Raw genomic sequence first — 15780 nt, 5'->3', positions numbered from 1 at the left:
AAAAGCATATAACGCTACCAGCATCTCCTCTGAAGAAATCATAAAAACGTAAAGTGGACACGGTCCGTATTTCTAAGACAGTCACTCACCCTCGATGAACTTCAACTGTGAAGACAAACATGTGATACGAGACCATAAAAGCTCTGTGCAATAATTACCTGCTTATATGACCATGATATTTAGTTAAATATTACTTCTGGTGTATTTTACACAGAACACTTTATCAGTTAAGAAACGATGAATACACTAGAATAGAAAAAGCTGAATAAACCTAATGTTATTACCCAACAAGAACAAGTTTTTAAAGAGAGAGAGGGAGAGAGTAGAGCTCATTTACACACACAGTTACCGTGGGTGTGCGGTTCACACCAGTTACAAAATTTTCATCAAAAACACTGATTCCAAAAATGTGTATCATTTTGCCTTTATTTTTTTTACAATGTTATCATTAGATCAGTGACTTCAGGTAAACAGTAAAATAAAACTACAACAGTTTAAACTCAACTGTATTGGAAATAAACAGATAAAATAAATACAGCAACAAAAGCAAGTGGTTAAAATTTCGTATTAATTTAGAAAATAAGATAGAGATGTTAATGTTATTATTAATCAAAATAAAAGCATTTTTGTCTATGCCAGACATTAGACTTTTCAAAGCACTTTACAAGTGCTCTCTAATTGGATTCACAGAATACATACTTTGTAGCTCTTGACAGGTAACAGACTGCCTTCAAAAAACCAAACCAAACCTGCTGCCATAGTCGATTCGGACTCATAGCAGCCCCACAGGACACTGCAGGACTGCCCTGTGGGGTTTCCAAGGGGGGGCTAGTGCATTCGAACTGCTGACCTTTTGGTTAGCAGCCGAGCTCTTAAAACACTATGCCAGCAGGGCCCTCTCTGTCTCAGGAATCCTTAAACCATGAGCCTGAACAAGTAACAGAATGAGAACCAGGCCTTGAAATTATGTCTCCAAAAATCATACTCGATACTATTTTTACTTGTTTTTGCCTAATTCATCTATAAAGACAACCACTGTAATTGTGAACTGGCACTCCTATTTCTGGGGTTTGCCAAGCAATGGCAAAAAGATCCTTATTACTTATACATATAATTAAAACTATAAACCGGAGATGAAGTCGAGTAACTAGAGACTGTCAGGAGATTAGCGTGTTGACAGACCACAGTACTAAGTCCAAAGGCCAGATACTACCTTGTAGAGTGATAAGAATAATTCACATTATTTTTCTGAACTTCAGTTTCTATGAACACCGAGAAAAGCTATGAGAAAGAAAGGTTACATGAAAAATTTTGTTCTTAAAAAAAAAAAAAAAGACAGAAAAAGAAAAGCTCCAATGTCAGTCAGGAACCTTGCAACTATATATAAAAAAAAAAATGTATCTTGTCAGAGTATTCAATTCAACCCTAGTAAGACTGTGCTGTTTTGTATCCTTATGTGGCAGATAATTCAATGAAACTTTAAAATTATATTTTAGGTATTACTTATGTAACTATGCTCAAATACACTACTGAGTCTATAATTACAAATACCAAAGAGAGGCGGAGCCAAGATGGTGGCTTAGTCAGACACACCATGCCATCCCTCTACAGCAAAGATCCGAGAAACCAAGTGAAACAGGTGCAGGTAACAATTCTGGAACCCTGAACATCAAAATGAAAGGATAAAGAATTGAATCAAACACCAACTGGAAGTAAAAATTGAACAAACACATTGAATGAGGAGTAACATGGAGTGGAGAGGATCTGCCAGCCATCCCAGCTCAACGAGGCCCATCTTGAGATAAAGCCAATAACGACCATGGGTGAGGAGCACGGAAAGTAACTTCACGACATTCCCATAAGAGACAGAGAAACTGTACAGACACACCCGGAGAGAAGCAAGGTAAGTGGCTCATGACCAAGATCTGAGGAGGGAAAACACAGAAAAGAGGGCAAAAACTCCAGGAATCTTGCTGTCCACAGGGTAGGTAGGGGGCCAGGATCCAGAGTCAAGTGTACTCACGAGAGGTGGTCCTGGACCTCTGGGGTGAGTGACATGCATGCGGCAGTAGATCTGTGGAGTAATGGAAAGAGGGTTCCCCATCCGACCCACTCCGGGCAGCCTCTGTCCTCACTTGACTGGGGGCAGGTCCTGACTGCTGGCTGCAGTGGACAGGAAGGGCCGGGGCACTCCAGTCTGTTAGCTGAAGGGGCACACTCTACTTCCTCCTGCCCTCACAATTGGAAGCAGCAGAGGGTCCCATTCCCAGCCACCCTGCCTAAGTGGGGACCGTAACACGAGCTCCCTCTCTCAGTCCCGTCCAATACCCCCCTCTGCCCCTTCTAACAGCACTGAAAAGAGAAGCAGACAGTTCCACGATAATAGCAGGGGGCTTTAACACACCACTTTTGAAGAAAGAAAGAACTGGAAAGAAACTCAGCAAAAGTACGGATGACCTAAACATCACAATCGACCACCTCACAGACATGTATAAAACACTCCACCCGACAGCAGCACAGGACACATTCTTCTCCAACTGACATAGACCATTCTCCAGAACAGACATTTTTTAAGCCACAATGAATTCAAAAGCATCAACACAGTACAAAGAATCTCTGATCACAATGCTATAAATCAGAAACGAACAACGGGAAGAACAAGGAAAAAAAAAAAACTACATGGCAACTGGAAAACACTTTGCTTAAAAACTACTGGGTAATAGATGAAATTTAAAAATTAAATTTAAAAAATTTCTAGAATCAAATGAGAATGAAAGCACAACATACCAAAATCTTTGGGACACAGCAAAAGCAGTACTCAGGGGTCAATTTATAGCAATAAACATAGATATCAAAAAAGAAAGAACCAAAATCCAGATGTTAACACTACAATTCAATCAAATAGAAAACAGCAGCAAAAGAAGCCCACAGCCACAAGAACAAAGGAAATAATAAAGATTAGAGCAGAAATAAATGAATCAGAAAATAGAAAAACAATCAAAAGAATCAACAAGACTACAAATTGGTTCTTTTAAAAGATCAATAAAATCAACAAACCACTGGCCAAATTGACAAAAGAGAAGATGCAAATAACACAAATAAGAAATGAGTGATGTTACAACAGAACCAACTGTAATAAAAAGGATTTTAACAGATTATTACAAAAATGATACTCCAACAAATTTGAAAACTTAGAAGAAATTGACAAATTTCTAGAAATACACTACCTAGTCAAACAAACAAAAGCCGAGGTAGAAAATCTGAACAGACCCATAACAAAAGAGGAAATGGAAGAAGTCATAAAAAAAAAACTCCCAACAAAAAAAAGCCCCGGCCAGGCCAGACAGCTTTACAGGAGAATTCTACCTAACATTCAGAGAAGAGTTGACACCACTACTACCAGAAGTATTCCAGAACACAGAAAAAGAAAGAATGCTCCTGAATTCACCCTATAAAGCCAGTGTAACCCTGATACCAAAGTCAGGCAAGGACACCACTAAAAAAGGAAATTACAGACCAATGTCCTTTATGACTACAAAGGTAAAAATTCTCAACAAAATTCTAGCCAACAGAATTCAACAGCGTATCAAAAATATAATACATCATGACCAAGTGGGCTTCATACAAGGCATGCAAGGATGGTTCAACATCAGAAAACCAATCAATGTAATCCACCACACAGATAAATGACAAGAATAGCATGATGATCTCAATCGATGCAGAAAGATCATTTGAAAAATCCAGCATCCATGCCTGAGAAAAACTCTCAATAAAATAGGAATAGAAAGAAAATTCCTCAACATAATTAAGGGCATATATACAACCAACAGCCAACATTATTCTCAATGGAAAGAGACTGAAAGCATTCCCCTTGAGAATGGGAACCAGACAAGGATGCTCTCTTTCACCACTCTTATTCAATATTGTACTAGAAGTCCTAGCTAGAGCAATAAGGCAAGAAGGGAAATAAAGGGCATACAAACTGTTAGGGACTATCCCTATTTGCAGATGACATGATTATACACATAGAAAATCCCAGAGGCTTCACAAGAAAGCTGCTGGAACTAATAGAAGGGATTCAGCAAAGTGGTACGGTGCAAAGTCAACATACAAAAATACAAAAATCAGTCGGATTCCTCTACACTAACAAAGAGAACTTCGATAAGGAAATCAGGAAAACTGTACCATTTACAATAGCACCCCAAAAGATAAAATGCTTAGGGATAAATCTAAGTAAGGACATAAAAGACTTATACAAAAATAACTACGAAACACTACTGCAAGAAGCCAAGAGACCTACATAAATGGGAAAACATGCCACACTTATGGTTAGGAAGACTTAACACTGTGAAAATATCAATACTACTAAAAAAAAAAAAAATTTTTTTTCAATGCGATATACAAATATAGTGCAATCCTGATCCAAATTCCAACAACATTCTTTAGTGAGTTGGAAGAACTAATCACCAACTTTATATGGAAAGGAATGAGATCCCTGGATAAGCAAAGCATTACTGATGAGGAAGAACAAAAGTAGGTGGCCTCACACTCCCCAATCTCAGAACCCAGTACACAGACACAGTAGGCAAAACCACATGGTAGTGGTACAATGACAGATGCAGACCAATGGAACAGAATTGAGAACTCAGAGTAAATCCAACCACCTATGGACAGCTGATTTTTGACAAAAGGTTGAAGTCCCTTAAATGGGAAGAGAAAATTTCTTTAACAAATGGTGCTGGCAAAACCGGATATCCATTTGCACAAAAATGAAAGAAGATCCATACCTTACACCATACACAAACACTAACTCAAAAATGGATCAAAGACCTAAATGTAAAACCTAAAACTGTAGAGATCACGGAAGAAAGAATAGGGACAATGCCAAGGGTTCTAATAGATGGCATAAATAGAATACCAAACATAACTAAAAATGCATAAACAGCAGAAGATAAACTAGATAACTGGGGTCGCCTAAAAATTAAACACTTAATCAAAAGTCTTCACCGAAAGTATAAAAAGAGAATCCACGGGCTGGGAATAGAATTTTGGCTACGACATATCCGAAATGGGTGTAATCTCCAAAATACATAGAAAACCTCAACACCTAAATAACGAAAAGACAAACAACCCAATTAAAAAACGGGCAACCACAACCGATGACTGCCCTGACAGGGAGCACAACAGAGAACCTCTGAGGGAGCAGGAGAACAGTGGGGTGCAGACCCCAAATTCTCATACAAAGACCAGAATTAATGGTCTGACTGAGACTAGAAGAATCCCGGCAGTCATGGTCCCCAAACCTTCTGTTGGCCCAGGACAGGAACCATTCCCGAAGACAACTCATCAGACATGGATTGGACTGGACAATGGGTTGGAGAAAGATGCTGATGAAGAGTGAGCTACTTGTATCAGGTGGACACTTGAGAGTATGTCGGCATCTCCTGTCTAGACGGGAGATGGGAGGGTAGAGAGGGTTAGAAACTGGCAAAATGGTCACGAAAGGAGAGACTGAAAGGAGGGAGTGGGCTGACTCATTAGCGGGAGAGTAAGTGGGAGTATGTAGTAAGGTGTATATAAGTTTATGTGTGAGAGACTGACTTGATTTGTAAACTTTCACTTAAAGCACAATAAAAATTATTAAAAAAAAAAATGGGCAAAAGACATAACAGGCACTTCACCAAAGGACTCATTCAGGCGGCTAACAAACTCAGGAAGAGATGCTTCACAATCATTAGCCATTAGCGATACAAATCAAAACTATAATGAGATACCATCTCACCCCAGCAATAATGGCACTGATCAAAAAAACAAAAAACAACAAATGCTGGCGAGTTTGTGGGGAGACTGGGACTCTTATACACTGCTGGTGGGAATGTAAAATGGTACAACCACTACAGAAAACGGTATGGTGCTTCCTTAAAAAACTAGAAAGAGAAATACCACATGATCCAGCAATCCCACTCCTAGGTATACATCCTAGAGAAATAAGAGCCATAACACGAACAGACATATCCACACCCATGTTCATTGCAACATTATTCAAAATAGCAAAAAGATGGAAACCTAAATACTGATCAGTGGATCAACGGATGAACTGTGTTACATACACACAACAGAATACTACATGAAGAATAATGATTAATCCATAAAACATCTTACAAAATGGATGAATCTGGAGAACATTATGCTCAGTGAAATAAGTCAATCATAAAAGGACAAACATTGTATGAGAGCACTATCATAAAAAGTCAAGAATAGGTTTATACCTGGAAAGAAACATTCTTTGATGATTACCAGGGATGGGAGGGAGAGGAAGGAGTTGTAGATGTATTAATTCTGGAAAAGAAAGGGCAATACACTATGTGGGGGAAGTCAGCATAACGTGACCGTAGCAAAGGTAGGCTCTGAGAGGTACACAAGAATAAAGAGCAACTACCGTAAATGCTGTAACATACATAATCCTGCAACAACAACAACAAACAATAATTTGTGACTAGATACATACACACACACACACACACAGAGTTGCCGCTGAGTCAAATCCGACTCATAGCGACCCTACAGGACAGAGGAGAACTGCCCCACAGAGCTTCCAAGGAGCGCCTGGCGGATTCAAACTGCGGACCTTTTGGTTAGCGGCTGTAGCACTTAACCACTACGCCACTGGGGTTTCCGAGTAGATACACAATATATACGGTAAATAAGTGAGGCAGGTTGTAGAGGAGTACACCTGCATACACACACAGTTACGGCTGTGGATATTTCTACACACGTATTTGTAAATGCTGCATAGATATACCTGTATACAACAGAGCACATATGGGCACAGGCACAGAAGCTACTTAGACGCTGGAACTGAACTACTGGACTTGAGGGCTAAGGATCATAGTCTCGGGGGACATACAGGTCAACTGGCAAAAACACAGCTCATAATGTTCTACATCCTGGCCTGGTAAGGAGCGTCGGGGGCCTTAAAACATGGCAGAGTATTTTCAAAACAAAGTTTACAATAAAAATAAAGACACACAACCTATGAAACTCAAGTATCTATACTGGATTGCAAAATAAAGATAAATTTAATTCCCAAACAGAATCTGAAAAGATAACAATTTGGGAAAAAAATAAGTAAAGGCTGTACAAGTGCGCCAAGGACGCTCAGGGTAGGACAGCAGAAAACCAACCAACCAACCAACCTAGAACAGCGCTAAATGCCGGGCCACATTCCATTTTCAGACATAAGGACCCTGGCGGACGTTAAGAGTTAAGCTACCATTTTTAATGGCTCATATTCATTCTTCCATAATTGACTTAAATTATCTCTTATTTCCTTAGAATACCAGTAGACTTTTTTACAACAAAACTGGGATTGTGATATCAAAAAAAAATTTTTTAACAATTTTCCAAGCAATTCCCTGTGATATTCTGAAGATGCATATATGAAGAATGTACTGAAATATTCTTCAGAAAAAAAATACCAGATATAAGTTTAAATTTTTCTCTGGAAATTTCAGAATTCTCCCCTTTACTTTGTTAATAATAATGCATATTTAACACACAGTTAACTTGTAACCTAAAGATCACTGTAAATTACCATTGATAAAAGGGGGTGAAGCCAACTTATCACTACATAATCTACATGCTTCCTTTTAACGCTGTATTTCATAAAGCAATAAAATGCTGTACTTTACTCACGGGTCTTATCTGAACACATGCATTACGCGTCCCTTCTTAGGTTCCAATCAGGAAAACGTCACTAGGTAGCCTGAGCAACTGTAATGCCAGCCAATCATCGGAACTTTGACATCAACCAGGCTGAAAGCTTATTTAGCGTGTTATTGGAAATTAAGCAGCACTAAGATTGCTAGGAAATGAAGAAGCTGGCTGTCATTCCACGGCTGCCTGCATTCTGTCTTTATAAGCAAGATGTTAAGGACTGTAAGAAAACTTTTCTTCTGCAAGTTACTGAAATAACAATGAGGTAAGCAGCTAATACTTCATGTCTTACTTAATTTAATGATGGAACACAATGAGATTTCTGGGGGGAAATCTATTTTTAATTTAATCCTATACTTATATTATAAAGGTGACAAAAATAATCTTGGAGAATTTTTTCTTTATTTAATGAACATTACCAAACTTTTTCGCCAAAGGCCATTATTACTTGAGCACAAATTTGAGATAGTTACAGCTAACACTCAAACTGAAAAGTCACTGCCTGTTTTTAGTAAATGTGTCCTAATTTCCAGAGGTCAGGTGCTAAGTTTCTTAAACGTATATGCTAATTATTACATTAATAGTGTGAAACTGATTATGATCATCTGAAATGACGAAAGAAATTTAACCAACAACTTCTTTTCCTTCCTACGTAGCTAATGTTTCTAATTTTATCTTTTTTATTCTAAAAATTATTTATTTTGTATTTATTAACTAGAAATAGATTCCAATCTAAATTAAAGTGGCGTTGTATTACAGATTCAGAAAATGACTAATGATGTTAAAGTCAGAAATGGAACTATTCAGAAAATACAAAGGTGACCATAAAATGCAAACGAAAACAATATTAAACACCAGAGTTTCAAATCTATCAATTTCTAAACTTACTAAGAACATGAAAAAATCAAGATTTTCTTCTGTGAAGCAAGTACACTTAGAGATTTTAATTACAGACTTTTTTCAGGAAAAGCTTAATGGAGTTATCAAATGTAACAGCAACTCCATGTGGACCAGGTACCGACTTCCAGTGGGGATGCTGTTACTTTTGATGGCTACCAATGAGCTACAACGCAAAGAAAAGTCAAGAAAGATGAAAAATCATGGTTGGCTAATTCTTGTCTGATTAAGGAAGAAAAAAGGCAACCTTTCATTCTGTCTTACAAAAAAACCTGACAAATAATTAAAAATTAATATTGATTTTCTTGAATCCAAGTGGCATGCCACATACAGTAAATCAACAATGGAAGAGGAGTAGAGCCATCACTCAGAAACGGTGTACAGGAAAATGACCTATGAACTGACAGACAATATGGCTAAGTTTGCCTGTCATTTCTGTAGGCCAACATTCTGTATGTCTGCTACTTCAAAGTCAGAAATCAACCAAGACCATGCAAGCAATACAAGGCCGGCTACACAGAAAAGAACCTGTAACACACCATGTACATACATGGACTGTTAATAAAACAAATGATACCTAATGAAAATCTGCTTGTGTTTGTCTGATAAAGCTCAAAATTATTTCACCTAGCTTCCTTATCAACTGACCTATGTACCATTTTATTGTCATGATTAAACAATGGTCAATTAAACCAGGCTGCTCTAGTTACTTACATATACATATATGGTCTGCTTCAATCACTTCAAGGAAATTCCCTAAAAATATTTCTCTCTAGATACTGATGAGAATGAGAAACAACTGTGGTAGCTTTTAAACATTTCTTTAAAAGAAAACTGTCCGTTGTGGAGTTTCAAACATACTTGTACAAATTTATCTCAACAATAATCACTTTAATTCTCAACAGAGGTATTGAGGTATTAGTAGTTGACATCTCACCAAGCTCTCAATTATAAGAATGGCAGAAGCAATAATATTTAGACCAAAGAGTCTCATCTCAGCTCCCAATTGTAATAATACTGAAATAGCCTTTCAATGACTTTCAGGTCTGTAGCCTCTGGTTTCTTCTCCTAAAACACACACTTATACCTATTGAAAAGTTTATACTCCTTAACCTAGTACTCAAGACTCCCTAGAATCTGCCCCAAACCACCTTTGTTAGTGTTTTACTTTTCTCACCCACCCTACAGTCACAGTTGGTTGTTCTATCAGTTGGCATCAAGTAGATTCCGACACCAACTCACGGCCACCCACGTGTGTCAGAGTAGAGCTGTGCTCCACAGGGTTTACAATAACTGATTTTCTGGAAGTAGACAGTGAGGCCTTTCTTCCGAGGTGCCTCTGGGTAGACTCAAGCCTTCAGCCTTTTGGTTAGCTGCCAAGCACGTTAACTATTTCTACCATCCAGGGACTCCTTGGTTCTACAGATGTTATACTTTCCATGTCTAGGTCTTCAGCTCCTCCTTGTCCCTCTACTTAGAAAACACTTTCCCAATTTTCCTAATTTCCTACCTACTCCTTAGGACTCAACTCAAATGCCATATCCTCTAAAAATGAAGGAAAAATGAGCTGTTCTGTGGTTCAACGTTTGCAAGGCAGACCCTCTAGTTCTTGTCTCTGAGCCATGTTGCCATAAGGTATCACAGTCACCATGAGTGAGTGATACAACATATATTTCAAGCTGAAAAGGAACTTTCATACAAAGGATACTAAAAACCACCTAATTATGCGGTTATAGGTGATTTAAAAAAGAAAAAACAAAACAAGAAACACTTTAATCAATGCTTTTGAAAACTCCTAAGATACACATGTAATTCATAAAGCATCAGGTAAAGAAGTGCCGATAATGTTGATAAAGTAGACCCTAAAAGAGCCTCAAGGTGGGGACGTTAAAGTCCGTTTCTACAATCTCTTAAACTTCCCACTACTTGCTAGCTTCCATGCCCTCAAATTCATCACAGAATCCTCAACTGATAATATGTATAAACACTAAATATATTCAACTCTTTACTTATGCTACAGTGTAATTTAGTAAAAATCCCATTTACCAAATTAAAACAAAACTACTAAAAGAAAATGAAAACCTAGATTACATTCCTAAAAAGAATGATTAATATTCCCCTTTCAAAATCTGGTAATAACACCAACAAAACTCAAAGCCTCCCTAATTTTACAAGGAGATTAACCTGGCTACACTACCATCTCACTAAGGACTGGGATCACGTCAGTCTTCTTCACTGCAGCTATTAGTGGTTCCTCACACTAACATGAATTAAGTGCCTTCAGGTGTTTCCTGAGTGAACAAATGAAGAGCACCTACCACTTACGGAACACTGTGCTCTATTCCAGGATTTCTACATTGAGGCAGCATTCATAATAACCCTCCAATAAGCACTGGTTTTCCTATTTTACAGAAGAACAAACTGGGACTCAGAGACATTAAGTAAATCCTCGGTCTCACACTTCCCCTAAAAAATCATTATTTTCAAATATTTTATTTAATATGCATCAGAAGTTATCAATAGTCCACCATTTTTCTATTTTTGAAGAAAATGCAACTCACTTTAAAATGCTGAAAAATTTTAGGAAGAGTTCTACCTGTTTATCAAGACTTCGTCTTTTGTCTTATGAAGAAAAACAGGAATTGGAACACCCCAAGCTCTCTGTCTTGATATACACCAATAGGGTCGCCTGTCCATCATTTCGACCATGGCATTCAGTGCTGATCCAGGAATAAATTTCACCTTTTTTAACAATTCCTGCAATTGATTAACAAATCAACGGCTAGTAAAAGGAAGCAGAGAAATTTTCTAGAACTGTCACATTTTTCCTAACGCAGTTCTTTTTTTGGGATGTTTATACTCATTCACACACTCCCTCCCATCCATCAAAAAAAAAAAAAAGATTTCAAAGCAAATGAGATAAAGTAAAACAGCACCACATTAAATAACCAATAAATAACGTGCTGAGCAGACTTCACTTGGAGGATGTGGCAAGGGGTTTTATAGCACCAAATACCTAGTGCTCTAGATCAAAGCTGGCAGTAATAGGTTTGTTTAGTAGAAATATTGTACTTCATTGAATTGTGGTTAAAATCAATTCAATCTTGATTTCAATCATTTTTTTAATGCTTAAAAAATAAGCTACCAGCCTCAGATGCCAAACAAGGATTGCAACATAACTTGATTTTACACCATATAGGCTGCAAAACAGAAAAAAAAAAAAAATCCTAAGTTATTTCCTATTACTTACCACCTCTTAGGAACCTTCCCTTACCAGCCCTCTCCCCCTAAAAAGTATAAACCACTACCATTTGATTTAATTTCATTCATTTCACTGGTCAATTACCAAAAGATGAAATATACTGGCAAACTGTTGGGTACCAAAAAAACCAAACCCAAACCCACTGCCATTGAGTCGATTCCGACTCACAGCGACCCTATAGGACAGAGTAGAACTGCCCGATAGAGTTTCCAAGGAGCGCGTGGAGTATTCGAACTGCCGACCTCTTCGCTAGCAGTCATAGCACTTAACCACTACGCCACCAGGGTCAATTACCAAAAGATGAAATATACTGGCAAATTGTTTGGTACAGTAATATCCAAAAAAGCCGGAATTGTTTAACATCATTTTAAAAGTGTCTCTATCCCTTAATAAAGGCACTTTGATATTTTCAGAGTAGGTTTAAAGGGTTTCCTCACTTACCTGAACTACTAGAAATCTCTCCCTCAAACCCTCAGTAGCACCACCTACTGGGAGAATGGCACTAGCTCTACAATTCGATTCCATCAAAGTTTGGTTTAAAAATTCACAAAATGTGACTACGGGCTAGATATTTGATTTTGTTAAGGAATAATTATGACTTTCTTTAAGGTGATGATAACAGCATTGGAGTATATTTTTAAAAGGCTTTACCTTTCAGGTAGACAAACTGAAATATTTATGGAAGAAATAATGCCTGGAAGTTACTTAAAAAAAAAATCCAATGGGTAGTAGGCGACAGGTAGGTGGGTAGGAGGGAGCAGAGATAAAAACAAGATTGGCCAAAAGTTGATTACTGTTTAAGCTGGGTGACTGTTTAAGATGGTGGTACAGTAACCTTGTCTCTCTACTTCTGCAAGGAGCAACTGAATTTTCTTTTTATAAAAAAGTTAAAACAAAACTCTTGGCTTAAGCAAATTGTATCAGATCCACCAAAAACCTGTGCCTAGCTGGCAGTAACACATTTTAACATTTACAAGTAAGGGCACTAGGTTCATAAGGAAGTAAAAAAAAAAAAAAACAAGGAACAATCCATAGCACAACTGTCCACACTGCTCGCATTTAAAAAGTGTAAACTGCTATGCGTAACTTTGGGAAGGGCCCCAAATTGCCAAGCCAACAAATGAGGAAGTTAATAAAGCAAAATATCTGTATTCTGCCTGCCTAACAAATATATATTTGACTTCTCATATTTAAAATATATTTAAGCTCTTTCATTCAACAAAACCAAGTTATAAAATACACATATATCACACATATATGTATATATTGAATATATGTATGTACATATTGAATGAAAGAGCTCAAATATGTATCAAATATTTAGAACACTGGTTACACAACACCTTTTCAAATGAAATGCATTATAATCTTAAGGGAGTAAAGGAGTCTTAAAAAGTTTTACTGAGTGTCTATTATGTGCCAGACACTACTCCGGGAACTTGTATTCACTTACCACATCAGGTAGGCGTTATTATCACTTTTACATAGACAGAGGTGCTAGGAGGTTAAACAACTTACTAAACTCAGCTCTGTCCTAATTCTATTTTCAACACACTGGACAGAAAAGTCTACCTACTAACTGTGTGACTCTGGGCAAGTCAATTAACCTCTCATTTTCCACACAGGTATAAAGAAAAGGAATCCTAACCTCCTTCCAGATCTGAAATTCTGCGACGTCATGAAAACAAACTGTAACAGCAGCAGCGATCCCTTTCACTCCCAGAATCCCACCTCCACTTCACATGCAGCCGTCTCATACTGAGGCAGCGATAAACCCAACCCCTGTTACAGGGTGCCTTTTATACCTTGGCCGTGGGCTTAATATCCGCGATATTCACAAACCACTGTTTGCTGGCCCGAATAACCACTGGTTTCTTAGTCCTCCAGTCATAGGGGTAGCTGTGTACCAATTTTTCCTCTTTCAACAAATTTTTTGCAGCCTGAAGCATCTTTATAACTTAAAAAAAAATTAATAACAATTTATATTAGACATAATTTAAAAATACTATGAAAATCCTATTAATACTCTAAACTCTCAGGGAGTGCGAAATCTAGACCAATAGGTGCCAACAAGCATAGCACTTCCCATGTATCAAAAGTATAACCTGGGAACCACCGGGCAGAAAAAGTAAGGGTTGTGTAACTCAATCAGACGTCCAACGATGCCACTCCCAAGGCTCTTCACTTTAAAGGAAAAGATGAACAGGCTATATCTAGAATTGTAGATTTGAAATTCAGAGTCATGATCTTTCATACCATGAATCTTCGAATGGTCTTTAGGTAATCCAGAAGAAACCAGGTGTAGTGGGCTAAACTGTCTCCCCCAAAAAGTTCTGTTCAAATCCTAACTCCTGATACCTTCACTCCTGTGACCTTATTTAGAAACAAGGTCTCTACAATGTAATCAGGTTAAAATGAGTTCATACTCGATTAGGATGGGATTTGAATCCACTAACTGGTGCCCTTATATGAGGATGAGGGGACACACAAGAGGAATGAAGGCCGTGTGACAACAAAGGCAGAGACTGGAGAGATGCAGCTACTGTTGAGAACTGGAAAATAGGAAGAAGCAGAGAAGGATTCTTCCCCAGAGCCTTCGGAGAGACCGTGCTCTGCTGTTAACTGATTTCAGACGTCTGGACCCTAGAGCTCTAAGAGAATAAATTTCTGAAGTCGTAAGTCACCAAGCTTGTGGTGATTTGTTACAATAGCCCTAGGAAACTACCACAACTCCAAAAACCAAACCCACTGCCGTCGAGTCGATTCCAACTCATAGTGACCCTACAGCAAGCCTAATTAGACTTAGTTCTGGTGTGGGCAAAGGGGTTTTCAAAGCTCTTGGTCCCTGGACCCACAAAGAAAAGCAGAAAGACAATTCAAGGCTGGAAGGCCCCCAAGATCATGGTACATGAACTGCTCTATACAGGTCAGGGCCTTACAAAGGTTAAGAAAGGAGTGGGGAACATCTGATTCACGGCTAATATCTAGCCCCAAGCCTGACTTTATCCATCCAAAGTAATACTGCTGATGATTATCTCTGCAGCCCCTAAAATAACACCATTCTCTCGCTGACGGCCCTGATTTGCTTAAACATGATAGAGCAGCTTCAAAGCAAAAGATGAAAACTCCCAAACTCCATTTTAAACTCCATGGCAAATTATTCAAAATTTTAGTATTTCGATTCTATTGAAAATAAACAGGGAAGATAGCTAGCAAAGGCTACTGCTGGCTACTTTTCAAAAAAATTAATAAATCCATTTATGATTTCAACAAATACAATACTCACCCACATCAGTTCCCTCTTCAAGGACAGCCTTATTTTGAAGTTCGGGACCTGCACCATCTGTGAAAATTCCATCTTCATTCACTAAACAATCCTGCAAAGGGTCATTGTGAATAAAGTATCAAAACATTTTATCTTACAGCAATACCTGACAAAACAACGTATAAAACAAATCTCAGAAGAGCCTAGTCTTTCTCTCAGTGGAAAATCTGGGGTACTTCTTATTCAGCAAGTAGAAATTTGTCAATTTCATACATTTAAATCACCAAAGGCAAAACATGTTATTAAAGCATATACCTAAAACTTAACGAAGTATAAGAAAAACACCTCATCTTGGTCTCTACTAATTTACAGACGTGAGGTAATGGACAGTGATGACACTGAGATTGGCCTTTAACTATAATGAAAAAACATACTATATGACTGAAGTGTGTGAAATAAATTTAGAGGAAATTATTTAGTTTAAAAACAAAAACTAAAACCTCTGCTTTTCAACTATTTAGTAAAATCCAGTTGCCATTTTTCAGGGACTAAAAGTAACTTGTCTATGTCACTTAATACGTTTAAAAAAAAAAAAAAATTGCCCCGTTTTAATACCTATTCTTCAATTCTAACTCTGTGT

At 37.8% G+C, this 15780-nt stretch overlaps 1 protein-coding gene across 1 annotated transcript in view; it reads right to left on the bottom strand.

The window, feature by feature from the left end:
• IARS2 (isoleucyl-tRNA synthetase 2, mitochondrial) overlaps positions 1-15780 on the bottom strand; it is a 60177-nt gene that overhangs the window by 26807 nt on the left and 17590 nt on the right. Inside the window, exons 10-12 of the mRNA XM_049868616.1 lie at positions 15162-15252; positions 13681-13832; positions 11210-11370 (exon numbers count right to left, since the gene is read on the bottom strand). Coding sequence (XP_049724573.1) covers positions 11210-11370; positions 13681-13832; positions 15162-15252 — 404 coding nt within the window. The remainder of the gene's footprint in view (positions 1-11209; positions 11371-13680; positions 13833-15161; positions 15253-15780) is intronic.

The sequence above is a fragment of the Elephas maximus genome, chromosome 24 (assembly GCF_024166365.1).
Source record: "Elephas maximus indicus isolate mEleMax1 chromosome 24, mEleMax1 primary haplotype, whole genome shotgun sequence".
NCBI lineage: Eukaryota > Metazoa > Chordata > Mammalia > Proboscidea > Elephantidae > Elephas > Elephas maximus.
The sequence above is the reverse complement of the archived record's forward strand: the minus strand, read 5'-3'. Positions and strand labels throughout refer to the sequence as shown.